This window comes from Macrobrachium nipponense, chromosome 1 (assembly GCF_015104395.2).
Source record: "Macrobrachium nipponense isolate FS-2020 chromosome 1, ASM1510439v2, whole genome shotgun sequence".
NCBI lineage: Eukaryota > Metazoa > Arthropoda > Malacostraca > Decapoda > Palaemonidae > Macrobrachium > Macrobrachium nipponense.
In genome coordinates, this window is record NC_087200.1 from 168,355,372 (window position 1) to 168,374,807 (window position 19,436).

At 45.8% G+C, this 19,436-nt stretch overlaps 1 protein-coding gene across 2 annotated transcripts in view; it reads right to left on the bottom strand.

The window, feature by feature from the left end:
• LOC135219806 (glycosylated lysosomal membrane protein A-like) overlaps positions 1-19,436 on the bottom strand; it is a 112,463-nt gene that overhangs the window by 85,423 nt on the left and 7,604 nt on the right. For both annotated transcript variants that reach the window (XR_010315514.1, XM_064256890.1), the window contains exon 2: positions 12,527-12,796. Coding sequence is in view for 1 of the 2 variants with exons in the window: in XM_064256890.1 (XP_064112960.1) it covers positions 12,527-12,796 (270 nt within the window). In the remaining variant the exon portion in view is untranslated. The remainder of the gene's footprint in view (positions 1-12,526; positions 12,797-19,436) is intronic.

The window sequence follows — 19,436 nt, forward strand, 5'->3', positions numbered from 1 at the left end:
TCTTCCGACGAAACGCGCCTCGATCTCTTGATCGGGAGAGACAAATCCTTCCTTCTACGCGATCTCGATGCCAAGGAGTCCGCCAAGGCTGTGATCTGAGCTTGTAGGCCCGCTAGTACTCGAGAAGGAGAGTCCCCAGGATCTTCTTCCGAAGCAAGCTCAGCGCGAGGCGCGGGAGAAGGAGGGCGATCACCGATCTCCTAGGCTTCTTTGCTTGCAAGGAAGCTACATCAGAAAAGTCTTCTGGGCTGGACGCTAACGTACTGAAGGGAGCCTCCGCAGCCCTCTTCAACGGGCGTGAGCCTCCTTAGAGCTCCACCCACGCTTCGGCGAAGGAGAAGAGGATGACGAAAAACACTGGCGAAGAATATTCTTCTTCTTACGATCCAAGGCAGCCTGGGAGCGAACTTCAGGATCTGCCGAGGGGACGCCTGACCGGTGGGGGCTCTCCCTAGCCCTCCTGCGGCTTTCGACTTTCCTCCTCCACTGGAACTGGGAGTCTGGAAGAGGTCTAGGCCTGGAGGCACTAAGGAGCCGGTCAGACGCACCCTCCACATCACTGGGTACACTGCACTTATCATCACTGACACTCTTACCTTGCTCAGTACGAAGATTCTTGTCTTCCTTAGAACACAAGGAAGCTTTTGAGGCCGCCGCCTCCGAAGACGAATCTACGGCTTCGGTGCGGGGAGCAGGAGCTGAGACCTGGGAGGAAGGTTCTAAAACTACATTAATGTTAGTTTCATTCTCACTCATTCTCGACCTGCTCGAGCTCCTTGAAGAAGCTTTACGTACCCTATCCCTTTCAAGTTTCCTAATATAAGAAGAAAGAGCCTTATATTCATCTTCGTTCAAAACCTCACACTCTTGACACGGGTTACTAAACGAACATTCATTCCCCCTACATTTAACACAGAAAGTGTGAGGGTCCACCGCAGCTTTCGGTAACCTCACCTTACATCCATCGGTCACACATACTCTAAACAAAACCGGAGTTTTGGAAACAGAATCAAAATCAGACATTCTACAGGAAAATCCAGCGCAAAGTCACTAACGGTCCACAATCAGCGTATGCCAAGCCAACATAGAGCGAATACGTCACCAAAATGTTCAAATCAATCTCCAGGCAAGCGAGAAATGAAGAATATATTGGAAGAAACGACAACAGTTGTTATCGCTTCAGCGACAGAAAAAAATCTGGCTGGAGAGATAGATTGGTTCATACGCCCGCCACCCAGCGGCGGGTAAGGTAGACCACCTGACCTACCTGTCGCGTGTGCCGCGAGATTTGAAATTCTGTCGGAACGTCGGAGACTATAGCTAAGTATATATCTGGCAGGGAAGTTCATGTACAAAATGATATAACAAGGACAAATAAGCTAGATGGCATCTTGCTATTCAGGCAATGTTTGACACTGTTCACCCAACCAAATGGCACTTTCTTAGGGGAATTCAGAAAGAGAAAGTTACACAGACAAGTACAATTGGAGCCCCATTACTCTTATTCTCACCTACCATTAAGTTTTTCTACAGATAATATCTACACATTATTCATGGAAAACTCACCTATTCATGGTATTTTTCAATGAGAAAAATTCACTATTAATGTATTTTCATATAAATTTTATGACTGAATGCACTTTTTATGATAAAACTATTAAAATATTCTGGTAGTATAAGCATTTTTATTGAGTTTTTCTTGTTTTTGAACCAATAAAATAGGCAGTTCTGATTGTTTTTAGGGGGACTTAAGTATTCATGGATTTTAGCCATTCACAAGGGGTCTGGTATGCATCCCCCGTGAATACGGGAGGGTCCACTGTAATCTAAATGTATATATCAGTGGACAACAAGCAACTGTCAAAAGAATAACTAAAGAAATTAATGAAAGACTTAATAACTTCATTATCAAGCACTCAACAAATTAAATATCTATACAGTAGTACTAGAGATTTTTTTTTTGTTAGGGATCAGCTATAACATAACATTAAAGTTTTATAAGTTTTTATCATTATTAAATGTTTTGCACTCAACTTTTCATTTGGTAAAAAGTTCTACTAAAAATAGGATGAGAGCAGGAAAAAATTAATATACATAATGGTATATTTTGATGTTTCAGGTTTAATTCTATTAAATTAGCTATTTAGGTTAACAGTTCTTTCAATACCAGTTAAAATGTACTACTACTAGCTATTTTGTCACAAAAGCGATTTTGGCACTAGCCATTACAATACTTGCCATTTTGTTGCAATAGCTCAGCTGTACTGGCTCTTTTGGGCCCATCTAGAATGTCACAGACCAGAAAATAAATTGTCACTTTTTCTACAGGAAACTTACTCCTTAGGTGGGAGGTCAATCCCCTAACTGGAGTTCAGAACTACCATAGAATTTAAATGATCCTGGCTGCCTTCTGCCATAAGGACATGACTTGTAATCTGCTACCAGTCTGGTTAAATAGTTGGCCCAAGTGGTAAGGCCCTGGGCCTGAGTGCCACATCTAAGGCGAGAAGGGGGTTACTCATTAAGCTACCATTCAGCGAATCAGGACTTCTCCAACAGGAAAATGTGTGTTGGAGGCAGTTTGGTCCTTGCAAACCCCAAAAAAGAACAAAATAAACTCTACCTAGTCCCCTCCCCCCTTGTTATAAACAGAGGATGAGGGTGATACCTTCCAGTCATCAACAGGGAAAGGATGCCCAAAGTGCAAGCACCAATACCCTGCCCTTCTTCAGCGCATACTTCAGCCCAGATGCTGCTCTCAAAAGAAAAAATATGGCTGACTAGTGAAGTTATTAGGAACTACAACTGGAAAATGTATATTTTCTAACATGCAAATCTGAAGTTCTTTACATAGGATTTGCCATGTAACCACAAGCTGGACCAGTCATTCAAACTTATTGGTCCATTTACAAGCAGAGGAAGGGACCCTGCACCTGTAACATACTGCAACCTTCCTGATCTATTTAGGAACAGAGGAAGAGACTGCACAAATATATTAGCACGTACATCAGAATGATTCAGCTGTTGTGCAACTATCAGAATATGTTATGAGTTCAATGAAAACAGTATTCATGACAGCAAAAAGAAAGATTGACTGATGGGTTTGAAAAACAGCAATACAAACACAAAGTCCACAACCAAAGAGGGAAAAGGAATATTCAAGGTAAATCAACTAAAGTTTAAATGGCATCAGTCAGGCAGAGTTGTGATAGACATCTGAACTTGACTGTGGTGCAACAAGTGAGCAGGGGTTCCCCTTTGTGTTAGTAGTATTGACTACCTCATCTACAATTTTGAATGATCTTTTCAGCTCACATTTCCAAGCTAAATCGTATGTAAAGAATGAAGGTTTGTATTTGTATAGTAACAATTAGTAAACAATCAATGATACAGTGATTCTGTACAAGTAAAAAAACAAAATGCCGACATTTCTTACAGCAATAAGACTGAAGGTGAAGAAACAAAATGGGGGAAAATAATACGTATTTGTTTTCATAGCACTATAGATGTCAAAATGCTGTGATAAAGAAGAAAAACAGGAGACCAGTGAGAAGTCAAGTAAGAACGTAGGATTTCATCATAGATTAGTAACTCAAAGCTTGGTTCCCCTGTCCTGACCAGCAAAATACATTTTGGTATAAATAAAAATGAATAACAAATAAGAACAAAACGAGTGACAATTGACACACTATACTTGGAATTCACTCAATAAGAATTTGGAAAAAAGGCTGGAAAAAATGTTCCAGAAGTTCCACAATGGAACTTGAACTTCCTGTGTGTCAGGCACACTAAGAACTTGGACATTTGTAAAAAAAAAAAAAAATAAATAAATAAATAAAATAGCTGCTTAACACAAGAAAGCATCATTATTACTCAAATCACCATCCATAAGAAACATGCTTAAAACACAATAAGAAACATACTTAAAACACAATGCGTTTATACCTGCAGCTAAGATGTAACCAGCTTTTTAACCAAACAAGCAGTTATAAGAATATTGATATGTAAAAGCAAATGTAAGGCTTACTGCATCTCTAATGTTTAAAGTCCAATAAGTTTCTTTCTTGCATAAAAAAATATAAAATATATGTATATATATTTTCATTAACCAGACCAGGGCTGATTAACAGCTCTCCTAGGGCTGGCCCGAAGGATTAGATTTTAATTTACCTGGTTGGAACCAATTGATTAGTATTTAGCAACAGAACCTACAGCTTATTGTGGAATCCGAACCACATTATGTCGAAAAATTAATTTCTAATCACCAGAAATGACAATTTGTCGAAAATTGCATTTTTCCTAACTATACAAACCTGAGGTCCTTTAACAATAGGAAGGTAACTAGCGGCAGCTGGACGGTCGTAAGCTTGAACAAGAGAGAACGGTAGTTAACTGCTTGTCCGATCGTGCGCGCGGGCGGTGAAGAATCACTTTTGCTTTAGGCCCATGCAAAAAGTTGCAGAGTGAGGGGTGGCATGAGGTGGGACTATATGTAAAGGACCTCAGGTTTGTATAGTTAGGAAAAATGCAATTTTCGACAAATTGTCATTTGTTCCGATACGTAATACAAACCCTCGGTCCTTTAACAATAGGAAGACTCACTTCTTGGTGGGAGGAATCTGAGTCTTTTTGGTGAACAGACTGGTGTTCGTCCAACCCTGGAGTGCCTCCCTGGTCGTAAGAGCAAGGGAGGGATCCAAACCTCTGTCCGATTGATCGGGGTGTGCACCGCAGGATCAATGGTCAGACCTCTGGGCCAAGTACTAAGAGAGAGGCAAGCGTATCTCTTCGTACCAGCAGCAGAACTTGTTCCTGTTTGCAAGAGACAATCATCAAAATGATGGGTTTGTCTCAATTGGCATCCACTTCCTCCCCCTTGTTTGGAGGAAGTGGTGGATATTTACTCCTATCCCTACTGAAATGGATAGGATGGTGCTCTATTGAGTAGCTCACCTGCATCTCGTCCTTACCCAGCAGGGTGACGACCGTGTCCCTCTACCCAGAGGTAGAGGGAAGAAAAAGATGGGAAGAGGAGCCAGTCACACTCTCATTCCTCATCCATTTTTTTCTTACGTCACACCAGGACTCGATGCTGTTCAGCCTGCGAGGGTCTGGGTTAACTACACAACGTGTTGAGCAACCACCACGGTTCCCAAGGAAAAAGATCCAAGGAACTGTGGGCAATATCCCGAAGGTAGAAGGAGGTGCATGCGGTCCGGTTGGACCAGGCGCCTGCCTTCATTACCTGCGCCACGGAGAAGTTCTTGCGGAACGCGAGAGAATGATGAAGAGGCGTCCACACTCATCCTGGGTGTCGAGTTTCTTCAGACAGCTCCGTCGCGCCTTCACAGGACAAAGCAGCATAGCCTTCGTATCGGAGGCGGTGAAGTCCATTAGGGAGGGTATTGTGAAGGACTCGAACCAATCGTCAGTTACCGAAGGGTTCTGAGTATTCGCTATGAAGATCGGTACGAAATCGAGCGTCACAAATCCCCATCCCTTTGTGCTTGACTTCTCAAGAGAAGTCATGCAGTTACCTAAGACGAAAAGAAGGGGATAGTCGTATGACCTATCCCTCTTCTCGACTTTGGTTATGTACAGTACTCATACTGACAAGCTATTAAGACGAAGTAATGATTGCTCTGGAACAACCGAACTAAGTCCACAGCATAGTTCGTAACTGACTCGGCGCTCTGACAGCTGCCGACTGACTGGTTCGGAATCAGTAGAGGCAAGTTGTCCAAGCATCCGGGTAAGTCACGTGACCTTCGCCCTTTAAAGAGTTATGCTGAGAGACCAAACAAATAAAATATTTGTTAGTCACCGATGCCGGACGGCGCGGCGATGATTCTCTTAATGCATAAGCTCAAAGGGCGAAAGTCAATTGCCTTCAAAAGACCGAGGTCCCTGATGGCAAGAAAATCTCATAGACGTTGAATCTCAGCTTAAGGAGAAACAACACTATGTGACGTTGAAGACGAAGGTAGGCAATGAATGCAACCTGCGTCTTCCAGCTGAATCGAGAGAAGGAATCTCAAGATTCTAAACCTGTGCTTACAAATGACTGAAAACGCTAACCGCCATTTCATTGCTGTCCGGTGTGCAGTGAAAGCGGGCGTTCTTCAGTAATGAAACACAGGGGAGAGCCGCCTGAAGAACTGCTTCTCATGGGCTGAACGTTTGGAAGTAGAGCTGGCAGGTGTGGGAGTAGGCGATGTCTTTCAATACATCTGCTAATCCGGGGTGAACAATGAACAATTGCACACCTCCGAATACAAGATATTTTGAGGACAAACTCAGATTCCGCAAAAAATCATTCGCATTATCGAGATACGATGCAGCAAGAGACTATTACAGAATTCTGTTACCGTGCGGTAAACAGAAAGATGAGAGTCGAATAGATATCTCTGTTTAAATTCTCGCAATACCGAAGACGATGAATACTAGCGTCACAGCAGTAGATGGTCATTCATGTATGCGAGAATCCCCGTTAATCAGAGACTTAAGTCCGTGATTGTTGGTTGGGCAGAGATACGGTTGGTATTCAATCAAAGCAGGTGAGAAAGACATAACCAACCGTCCATCTCAAAGCGGCAGCTGGTACTGATGCCTCGGGCAATTCAATACGCAGTAGCTGTCGCTGACTCGTCATCCTGAGTTGCCAAGTAATCCTTTCCACGAAGGAATGCGTTCGGCTAGAACCACCGAGCATAAAAAGATATGCTCGAGCAATTATATTTATGCGAAACGAATTTCGGTAAATATAAAAGCTTAAATGGTGTTGTTGTGACAACACCATAAGTATATAAAATTGAAACTGGAAACTCCTGGGAGGTTGCAGGCAACCCGAGTTGCAGTCAATTAGAATACTTTTTCGTCTAAGTCGCAATCCGTAGAATAACCAGGATATGCGCCTACCCCTCGGACCATTCAACTGCTTAGCAGAATCATGTCGCGAGGTTAATATACGTAGTATATTTGTAGGATTCTGAACAATGATCTCCATCCTAAATTCTTTCCTTCAAGAAAACAAAATAAGGATTGGAGATCGACCACCTTCGGTCTCTATCAAAGAGAGTGAAGAAGTCTTCCTCGAAGGAAAGCTTCAATTGGTGAACAGAATACTAAGACGATAGTTCAAGCCAAACTGGATATTCCCGTCCGTTCTTCTCTATTCCAGGTTGGTCGCCTATTGTGAGATAGTCTTCTTTCAGCAGCATCTTCTTCCTAATGCTAGAAATTCCAGGAATTCGAGCATAGGCTGAGGTTCCCGATTATCGTGTAACATATCGGGGATTCTCGTCTCGCTCACTTTGGACCGTGGTCTCGCCTAAGTGTTTGGAGATCGTAAGAAACTCTAACACTCTGAATGCGCTAGAAATTCGTAGGAACATTTAAGCAGTCTGCGAAATCCCCACCGAATTCGTCAAACGATATCGGCTGGTGGTCCTCTCGATTCCCGTAGAAATCGAGAATGGGGCAGGATCCCTCCTCAACGACCGGGGCTTACGTCAGGTAGGACCCGAAGGCCCCCTCCCCCCGGTAGCGCAGTCCCCAACGTGGAATCCTACAGAGAAATCTCTGTAGGATCCCTCCCCTTTCCCTCGTAGCCGTAAGGAAGGGAGAGGGAATGGGGTGGGGGAGGAATTGGATACTAGCTCGCCTTCCAGTGGAACTAGCAGTTGGAGAAGAGTAGGAGCAGCCATCGCCTTGCGGCGATGGCCTCTCAGAGTCTGGGAAACGTATCGTCAGGAGAAAACGGTTTCCCAAGGAGGGTTACGAACTCTCACTGTAGGTAAGGGTCTGCCGCCACTGTGAACGTCGTCTGGGTGGGGCTGATCGACACCTGACAGGAGAGAGCCGATACCGTCCTCCGACTCATTCCAGTCCTCGTCGAGGTCGAAACCTCTCAGGAGGACCGAAGGAGTATTTAAATACGGTGTCCGAAGACACGTAGAAACGCCGCTGTCGCAGTAGAGGAGGTGGAAGTAGCTTGATCGACCGGCCAGAACTGAGAGAGCCTTCTTGTCCGGAGACGAGAGACCTGGTTCAAGACAGAATCGGCAAGCTCCGATCGCGGCAAACCCACCGTCGGTTTGGGTTCCCTCTCGGGCCCAAAACGACTCGAGCAGAGACATGGGCTCTGCTGGTGGGAGCGGCGATCCTTCCCCCAGGTCGTTGTGCTGACGAATCAGTGCAATAACCTGGGTAAAGTTACTCTGAATCTCGGAAGTTACAGCATCTTGAGGAGTAGGACCATCCAGTCCCTCCAACAAGAGTAGCTCCCAAGACCCTCCTCCTTCAGAAGAAGGGACCAGCAACAGATCCCTGACGGTTGCCTCCAATCACTTGCGCGTACGTCCTGGCTGGTCCTAAGACCATACCTGGCACGTGCGGCGTCGTGACGGGATCGTGAGCGGCGCCGCATTCTTCACACGATCACTCCTATATACCTCGCTCTTCCTGGCGTATGCCGAGGAAGTTGAAGGTAGTCGGAGAGACAGAACTGACGCTATCTCCCTCCCCCCCCCTGACGGTCGCCTCCAATCACTTGCGCGTACGTCCTGGCTGGTCCTAGGACCATACGTGGCACGTGCGGCGTCGTGACGGGATCGTGAGTGGCGCACCTCTCACGATCACTCCTAGCTACCTCGCTCTTCCCGGTGTAGCCCGAGGAAGTTGAAGGTAGTGGAGAGACAGACCTGACGCTCCCCCCCCCCGCTCGCTGGCAGGACCAGCGTACGTGTGGGGGGCTGCAGCCGATCACCAACCCCGCGGTGGGGATCGATCTGCAGGCCTGCGGCCGTGCCGCTCACCTGTGGCGAGCGGCTCGACTGAGCAACCGTCGACCCCGGTCCCGTGCGTCAGACGAGCTGCTGCTGGTCATCGTATCCGCCCGGTCCCTGTGGGAGCGGCGGTCAGGTGACCTGCAGAGCTCACTTTCGCGGTGAGACCGGTGAGCGTCCTCTCCGCGGCACGTCAAAAACCGCTGGTACCAGCCGAGGCTGGTACCGTCGGTCGAGGGTACCTGGGGGACCTCTTCCCAGCCTCAACCCGTGGCCGGTCAGAGACCGTCACGTCCACCCGACGGTACCGGCTGGTTCGCTGCGAGAGCGGCCGCTGGCCTGGCGAGAGTCACCTGAGCGGCTCTCGACAGTCTTCTGCTCCGTGCCTCGGTCATGACGCTGAGCGAACTCAGGCGTCTTAACTTTGGCTGCACAGGTCACCCGAAGGAGACCGTACACTCGGAACTTCTCGCGGACGAGAAACCGAGCCGGTATCTGGCTTAGCAGCAGAGCTGCCAAGACCAGGCGAGGGTGTACCAGCGGTAGCCAGCACACCCTTGGTCCCCGTCTTCTTCTTCTTCTCAGAAGGGGAGACGGGTTCCCCGTTCCCGAAGGAACAGGAGGACCAGCAGAACCCCACCCCCCCGTCACACCGGAGTGTGACGAGCCCTTCGAAGTTCCCAAAGGAGTCTTCTTAGGGGGAAAACCCGGTTACCAGCTGGTCGCTGCGAGAGCGGCCGCTGGCCTGGCGAGAGTCACCTGAGCGGTTCTCGCCAGCCTTCTGCTCCGTGCCGTAGTCCCTTGGCCGCCGAGCGAACTCTGGCGCCGAAACTTTGGCTGCACGGTCTCCGAGGGAGAGCGTACACTCGGGATCTCCCGCGAACGAGAGAGACCGAGCCGGAACCTGGCGTAGCGGCATCGCCGCTAGCACCAGGCGAGGAAGTACCAGAGCTAACCGATACTCCTCTGGTCCCCGTCTATCTCTTCCTTACGGAAGGGGAGACGGGCTCCGCTCCCGAAGGAGCAGGAGGACCAGCAGAAGGACCCCCCGTCCCACCGAGGTGGGACGGGCCCTTAGAAGTTCCCGAAGGAGACTTCTTAGTGGGGAGAGGCAGCCTTCTTCTTCTTCGGCTTATGGGCCTTAGAAGTCGAAGGGGAAGAGGCAGCAGCAGACGAAGACGAAGATGACACCTTCCTCTTCTTCGTCAGCTCACGCAGGACAAGTCGTCAGGTCCTCTATCCAGGCCGGAGTCGGGCCTATTGCCGAAGCAACACGGCCCGACTGCACCTGTCCGGAAGGACCTGGGACTGGGGAAACACACACCATGGGCAGGACCAGCATGGAACAAAGGCCGCCAGGAACCGAGGAGCGGACAAGGAACAGCAACCAGCTCAGGAGCGGCAGGAACAGCGGCAGCGGTAAACACAGAAGGGACAGCCAAGCCAGTAGCGGGAACCACATCAGCGACAGGTACGGCAGGCCCAGCCATCGCCTCGTAGAATCATCGGCAGCCAGCGGGAAGCTGGTACTGGCGGCCGGTCCAGGGGCGAGCTGCTGGAACAGCGGAAGTCTGGGGCAGGCAACACGAAGAAAACACAGGCGGCGGCGGCATACCCCTCGGTACGGCGGCGACCGGCCCTAGAAGCGGCAGACGGCGTCACCGACACAGCATGGGGAGTGTAGACCAGCGGGGGGAAGCAGCATAAGCGGCCGTGAAGGTTGTAGTGGAGACCGCTCCAAGGTCACCGCCCCAGACCTCGCTAGACGCTGCAGCAGATCGTGGATGCTAGGCACGCCCTGCAGCCGCAGTGGCCCATACCTGTCCAAGGTCGGTCTCCCACGGATGTAGCACCTGCGGTAGCACAGACAGATTAGTAAGAGGGGTTTCCCTCACGCACGGGGGGGAGACATGCCCCACCCCGAACGCAAGGAAGACCCCAAATACAAAATACGAGGAAGCTGAGCGGGGGGGCAGGAAAGAAGACGAAGAATCGGATACCAAGGGAGTCGCAGGAGAGCTTTCCGACGACTTCCTGGCAGACCTTCGCTTCCCCTACCCCGCACAGCAGTGAAAAGTAATATGAAAATGAAACAGAATACTGCACTTGCGATTCACTTCATAGAACTTAAAGGGGGAAAGATCAATTCCCGGGTAAGAGCGGAACTTGATCCATAATAATATGATGCTATCATAATTATAATGAAATGAACAATACTGCACTTGCGATTGCACTTTCACAGCAATAAAATCGTAAATTGGCGTTAAGGTAAATTATTAATTCCCGGGTAAGAGCGGAAATTGATCCAAAATTAAATTTGATGCAATTAATAAATGAAAATGAAAAGAAAACTGCATTGCGAATCCACTTTCATTGCATTCTATTCATACAAAATAAGAGGCTCGTGCCGAGCGCAATCAAGCTCTCGGCAACGAACGCACAGGGCAAAAATATAATGAAAAAGAGTACTTACATCTTTCAATTACACACTTTCGCCCAAAATACATGACTCGGCGCGAGTGCGCCCGCCCTCGGCACCGAGACATAATTAAATTCAATTTCATGAAAAGAGCGGAAATCGCCGCCTCTACAGCGATAGCTCCATGTTGATTCATAATTAAGTAATGAAAATGAAAACAGTGTACTTACAGTTTCATTTTCAAGATCAAACAAACCATTAGTAGAAAACACAATATAAACAAAGCATACGACGATGAAACGGGCAGAGCGCGATGACGAACACGTCCTTCACACCCGCGGCCGAAAGCAAAAGTGATTCTTCACCTCTCGTGCGCGCGGGCGCGCGCACGATCGGACAAGCAGTTAACTACCGTTCTCCCCTTGTTTGAAGCTTACGACCGTCCAGCTGCCGCTAGTTACCTTCCTATTGTTAAAGGACCGAGGGTTTGTATTACGTATCGGAACAAATATATTCCTCTGATTCTGTGCTGGCAGCAGCTGGGAACAAACTTAGGCTACCAGATTGGTAAGCGAGTAAGCAACCGAATTGCCCAGTGAGGAACTCTCTTTTGTGCATAAAAGGAGAGCAAGAGAAAGAGAAAGAAGATAAATTTCTATTTATCAATTTATAGTCTGTACTATATTTACAGCAATTCTACATTTACAGTATCTCTTCCAGTACATAAACAAAAGCAATCTGTACGTCCTGAATAGGAAAATTTGTTATGTTGTTGCTGCCAAAGTATTTTATGCATGTGGTTAGGATTATGATGCTAGCATCAGCACTGATTGTCTACACTTTTTTTTGTTAGTATACATCCCTTCAAAGTTAATAAATTGTATTTATTTACATATCACAAACTGTTTTTGTAAGACACCCTATACTGTATACAGGATGATGAAAATACCCTACACAGTGAACGTATTAAGCCATTTTACATAGGGGATTTAAACCCACATGATTTCTGACTTACACTAGAGGGTCTTGAACCAAACCCAACTGTAAACCTGTAAAACACCAAAAGCTTTGCACTTAACAAAAATACAAAGATAAGCCATTAAAATTCATATAATACAGTAGTGAATAATATAAAAGACAAGCAGTACAAACTAGGGGTGAAATGAAAGCAAAGGATGATACAAGGTAAGTGTTATGAAAAGGCTTCAGTAAAATCACAGAATTTTTCATTCAATCATTCAACTACACACAAGATGTAACTTCACTTCATACCAAACAAACATAACTATTACCGTATCAACAAACTACAGAATTCACTTACATTGGGTATTACAAAGCCAAATGCATACTGGACATCATCAAAATCATTAAAATCAACAGATCCAGCAGTTCCATTAATCAGATTGTTCCAGCTAATTCTCAATGTTGCATTGAGATCTGTGACAGCAACCATCATTGTGGGAGCACCAACAGCACCCCACAAGTGATGCAAGGTAGTCATGTTATTTCCATCTGCTTTAACATATGTAATCCAAGGCTTGTCGCAAGGGAGATCATCCTCACACTCTGGATTAACTTCTGGATGATGTACCTTGAAAAAAAATACATACAGTGAAGTCTACAACATCAATAGAGGTGCAGTTGATCATTACAGACCAAAACTCTTCCCAATAAGCCAGCCCTAAAAGATACCTAACAAACATTCATCTAATGCACTGCAATCTAGCATGGTATATATTCAAAAATTTAACTGAATTATATAAAATACTGAAACAATTTCCTACCTGACATAAAAAAAAAAAACCCTACATATTTTTCAATTACTTTTAATCCAATAAATATCTGTGAGAACAAAGCAACGCCCCTACTTTGTGAGCTTTCAACAGGTCTAAATGATCATCATTCTCACATGACCAACAGCATGCCTCCTTGATTGATTGATTCATGACATTAAGAAGGATGTGTGTTGTTTGATTAACAAAAATTTATTATATCTCATTGTACGTTGAATACAATACTGGCAGTCCCCAGTTATCGGCAGGGGTTCCGTCATCAGCAGGGTGCTCATAAGCGAAAACTGCTATTAACCAAAACCCGGTGATTTATGGAGCTCATGGCGTCGATAACCAGTTAATGGCGCCTCTGTTGGGTATGTTATGCTGCCATAACCCTATTATCGGCTCCTTATGGCAAGGATAACCGAAACTCTGCCTCTTATGGTGCCATAAATTGCCGATTTTATGGGGCTAGACTTAAAACCAGATTGCCATTAACCAAGTCCAACAATAACCAGGGACTGCTTGTACTGTGCGTTCCGGGATGTATTACAGGCAGTCCCCAAGTATCGGGGGTGGGGGTTGCGGCTCTGTTCCTGACGGCAAGACAATAACCGAAAATCATCAATTACAGTGCTTACTGGCACCAATAACTGGGGATCAGCGCCAATAAGCAAAGATCAGTGTATAATGGTGCAAAAAATCCAGTTATTGTCGTCACTAGACAAGCGCCGTAAAACCAGATCACTGATAACCAGGAACAGCCTGTACTGCTTTGTGCCCAGTAATACCCTGGCTGAAGATTTGGAGAAGTTATACTAGGTCAAGAATTTGGCAAGCATCCATGGTGGGTTTGTAGAATGATAGCTATGCTTCCTATGATTTGGGTCATAACTAGGATCATTTAAGACAGGTCTGCTTTAACAGAAACTCGTAACTAAACAAATACCTATCCTGACATCAGTAGCTCTCCAGATACACTACAGATGGATGGTACCTGGTTATTCAAATTAAGAGAGTAAATCATTTACATTAATACCAGCTAAAATATTGTCAACTTATCTAACACCACTTTAATGGAGCAAAAATATGTAAATATGGAATTTTTATAATAAAATTAATATTAATAATACTTACCTGTATAATTTATCTAGCCCTAAATCCCCAAAAACTGCACTAAAATTTACCCCATTGGCAACCCTGTTACCTCCTATTCTGTCCGCCAGTTGGCAACACTGCCGTTGACAGTTACAAAACCTTCCCTTGAGAATCAGTTGTGATAGACAGATCGTGGTGTAGCATGGGTGGGACTAGATAAATTATAAAGGTAAGTATTATTATTAATTTTATTATAAAAATTCCGTATTAATGAACATTACCTTAATATAATTTATCTAGCCCAATTAACCACATTGAAAAGGAGAAAGGAATCTGAATAAAATTTCCCTTTCGGGCAGAATAGGAGGAACCCACCTAATCCAATTAATGGAAAAGGAAGAAAAAGAAAATTAATAACTGGACATAAAACAACAAAGAAATATATATCATAAGCAGAGTTAAAAACTCAGCCCAAAGCCTAGGATACTAAGAACTCAAAGTCTCCTACCATAATGCCGCCGAACTGTGGTAGTAAAGGACAAGGAGTAAGTGCATAGTCAGTCCATCTGTACAAAAGTCAGGTGACAAGTCAGACAACATCGAGGACAGCAAGGCTGCACCCTGATGACTTCATCAAGCACTTCAACCACCATCGACATCTGCTCTCTCACGAATGTCTGGCGCCAAGAGAGATGAGCGGGTACTGGCAACTCTTTCCCGAAGGATGAGTGCCTGGACTGCCTGGGCGATTTAAAGCTAAGCAAACATTGGGGTGTATCAACGCAACCCAATGTTGCCAGCAGCAATATCAGCTAATGATCAACTCCTGACTTGAGCTTTCTGGTGCCAAGAGAAAGGAGCGCAGAGCAAAAGGCGACTCGGTCCCGAAGGATGAGTGCCTGACAGTCCAAACTGGTCCCATGTTAAACGATTGTCGGAGGGTATATCAATGCAACCGAATTTGTCAACAAGAAACTCAGAGCTACTAAATGTCGCCTGATCTTGTGTGAGTGTTTGACTCCAAGAAAACAGGTGAGACAGAAAGTACAGTATATAGTGAACGAGTCACCAGATGACAGCAGATGATCCATTGACTAATTCCCTATCCAGAAAGACAATACCAGAAAGACAATCCCGGAAGCATGAGTCGTCAGGACAGGTGAACCAGTGGCAAGTCCTAAGTCAGCATCGACTTTGGGAGAAGTGTAGTCGCCAGTGCTGACAACCCAGTGGCTGGTACAATGTCAGACTGACAATGGAAGCAGCAGGAGTTGTCAAGCAGCCAGTCCTTATGTCATCAAGAACACCTATAAATACCAAACTGCCTAATTCCCATTATAACTAAACCAAAAATTGCCCTAAAAGTTATATAAACAAAAAATACATATATACAACAAAAATAAGATACAGTTAGCAACCAAACGTAAAACAGGACGACTACCTTATTCTCCTGTCTGACGACCTGTCCTGCCATCACCAATGGGCCCAAAGAACAAAGGTCACCTAGAACTAGAGATATATCCTTCAAATAAAATTAGGAAAAAACAGACTTAGAACGCAAAGTCAAGCACCTTGGCGACTGAGAAGTTCCTCATAAAGGCTGCTGATGTACCAACTGCTCTAATACTGTGTGCTCTCGGCGCCTGGCCTTCACGGGCAGCCGAACTGCCAGTTTTAACAATAAGATCTCTGAGGAAAAAGGATACACCATTTTTTGACATAGGTCTCTTGACATTTTGGGGTGAAACAAACAGATGACATGGACGACCCAGAATGTCCTTCATGCAACGTAAATAGCATGAGAGTGCCCTAACAGGGCAAAGAAATAATTCCTCATTCAAATTACCGACAAAGTTGACCAGTGACTTCAGAATGAAAGACCTGGGAATGGGAATATGAGACGATTCAGTCTTTGCAACAAATTTGGGAAGGTATGACAAAATCATGTCTTGTCCAGATCTGGCAACCAGAAAAGAGAATGCTTGCAGTTCACCCACCTTCTTGGCTGTAGCCAGTGAGACAAGGAAAAGTGTCTTAGAAGAGAGGTCCCTAAAATCGGCCGTATTCAGAAGCTCAAACGGAGGGAACCTTAAGGCTTGAAGGACTTTATTAACGTCCCATGTTGGAGAACACTGCGGACTGGGTCGAGATAGGGAAAAAGATCGAATCAAATCTCTAATGATATAAGAAGAAGAGATTTCAGGGAGCCTCACCTTAAAAACATAGGAAAGCATCGACCTATAACCCTTAATGCACGAAGGTGACAGGCCCCTGTCGTGATGTAAATGAACTAAAAACTCCCCTATGGAGGAGAACCCTTCGTGCTTGGAGAATCTCCTGACAGTCTCTAGGCATGAAGATGAAGCATGTGGAGCCTTTGATGGGACCAATGAAAATGAGGTTGTTTGAGAAGATCTGGTCTCTCTGTCAGATGAATGGGGAGCTCCACTAGAGCTTCCAGTAGGTCGGGAAACCACTCCTTCTGTGGCCAGAAGGGGGTGATCACTTTGTTGAGGACTGACCTCACCAGAGCGAACAGAGGAAATGCATATGCTTGAAGACCCTCCCAGTCCTGCAAAAGAGCGTCTGTCCCAGCACTCTGAGGAGTCTGGTAAGAGGCGAAGAAGACCTGGCACTGAAAATTCAGTGGGGTGGCAAACAGATCGACTGTGACAGGCCACTTCTTTCTGAGCCTGTCGAAGACTTCCTGGCAAAGTGTCCATTCCGACCCTTGAACTTTGTTCGGTCTCGACACGGTGTCTGCTAAGACGTTGTGATGGCCCAGGATAAACTGAGAGACCAATGTAATCCTCCTGTCTTCTGCCCAACACAGGATTGATCAGGCTTCTTGAGTGAGAAGGTCCGACTGTGTGCCACCTTGGTTTCTTAAGTACGGGACTGCTGTGGTGTTGTCGACAAAGATCGCTACAACCGACTCATGACAGTTGATCCTGAAATAAAAGAAAGCCTAAGTACACTGCCCTTAGTTCCCTCCAGTTTATTGACATGATCCTCTCCTCCTCTGACCAAAGGCCCGAAGTGGCTTCAGAGCCCAGGTGCATGCCCCAATCTTGATCTGAGGCATCTGACCAAAACATTATGTCCAGCGGAACTGAAAGAAGATACGTCCCTGACTTGAGGCAGTGAACTTGCATCCACCAACAGAGATCCTTCCAACATTGTGGAGAGGAGGCAACTATCGTGTCCTTGGACGTGAAATCCCATGACTGGCAAAGTGTCGACTGAAGGGACCTCATTCTGAGACGACCTCCAGGAACCAGTTGAATGAGGGATGACAAATGGCCCAGGAGAGTCCTCCAAAGAGAAACATGATATTGTCATGTTACAATAAAGTTTTATACATACTTACCTGACAGATATATACTTAGCTATAGACTCCGTCGTCTCCGACAGAATTTCAAATTTCGCGGCACACGCTACCGGTAGGTCAGGTGATCTACCGCCCTGCCCTGGGTGGCAGGACTAGGAACCATTCCCGTTTTCTAATCAGAATTCTTCTCTTCCACCTGTCTCCTGCGGGGAGGCTGGGTGGGCCATTAATCGTATATATCTGTCAGGTAAGTATGTATAAAACTTATTGTAACATGACAATATCATTTTTATACATTCAACTTCCCTGCCAGATATACTTAGCTGATTACACCGCACCCATTGGTGGTGGGTAAGAGACAGCTAACTACTGAAATAGACAGGTAAACAACATATGTTGTAGGTATTAATAAACCTTGGTTCCTACCTTATTAGGCTGAAGACTTCGCGGCTACTGCCTTGGAGTCTGCTTAGCCTCAAGAGCCTCAGCGAGATATTGATCTATGGCTAAGAGTTCTTGTGGTCTCTGCCAATGGGGTCTTATCCACTTACTCGGCAGAGCCTAAAGGCTTTGTCATTGGGTGCTATTCCACTAACATGACAATACACCTTGTTCAAGGAGCACAACACCGATCCCGATCACCTGATCCTAACATCCATGTTAGTTCTAAGATTGCAAGGAGTTATCCCCGAACTCCTTACAAACAACCAAAAACTCGAAACATATTTACACTTTCATTTACAAAATATACAAAAAAAAAATTTTGTACTCCCCTACTAGCCATACATACCCTTGATCCCCTACCAGCAATGACACTATGCTCCCGTGCGACATCAGTAAGCTTGCTAATAGAAAACCAAGCACATATCTGACAAGAGGGTTTATGTACGATAAAACACAATATTTAAGGATCAGTCTTTGCTCCAAGACCCAGCACTGTATCTGCTGATACAAATGGACCTAGCGAGAAGCACTTCTCATAGGTCACTCTCACATCCTTCAGATAATGAGATGCAAACACTGAATTGCACCTCCAATATGTAGTCTCAATGATATTTTTTAGAGACATATTCTTTTGGAACGCCAAGGACGTTGCTACTGCTCTCACCTCATGGGTCTTGACCTTTAGAAGACCGAAGGATTCCTCCGAGCAGTTCTTGTGAGCGTCCGTAATTACGTTTCTCACAAAGAAAGCCAAGGCGTTCTTGGACATGAGTCTTTTGGGGTTCTTCACCGCACACCAAAGACCTTGTTGACAAGCTCCCATCTGTCTCTTCCTCTCTAAATAATATTTAAGAGCTCTCACTGGACAGAGAGACCTCTCTATTTCTCTGCCTACGAGGTTAGATAGGCCTTTTACCTCAAAACTTCTGGGCCACGGTTTTGACGGGTTTTCGTTCTTTGCAGAAACATTGTCTGGAAAGAACAGATGGCAGCATCTCCTTTGAACCCCACTGTGGAATCTAGAGCGTGCAATTCGCTCGTCCTCTTGGCTGTAGCGAGAGACACCAGGAATAAGCATTTCCTAGTGACGTCGCGGAAGGAAGCCAGATGTAAAGGCTCGAATTTATCCGATGAAAGGAATTTCAGTACCACGTCTAGATTCCAACTAGGTGTTCTAGGAGTAGCTGCCTTTGAAGTTTCAAAGGATCTAATTAGATCGTGTAGATCTTTGTTGCTTGCAATATCTAACCCTCGATTCATAAATACTGAAGACAGCATGCTTCTGTATCCTTTTATTGTTGAGACAGAAAGGTGTGATTCCTCTCTCAGAAAGAGGAGGAAATCGGCAATATTCACTATAGAGGTACTGGAGGAGGACAGCTTCTGACTCTTGCACCACCTCCTAAAGACTTCCCACTTTGATTGGTATACTCTTCTCGTCGAAGCTCTGCGGGCTCTAGCGATAGAGCCCGCAGCCTTGCGAGAAAAGCCCCTCGCTCTGACAAGTCTTTCGATAGTCGAAAGGCAGTCAGAGCGAGACCTGGGAGGTTGTGATGAAACCTCTCGAAGTGGGGTTGTCTGAG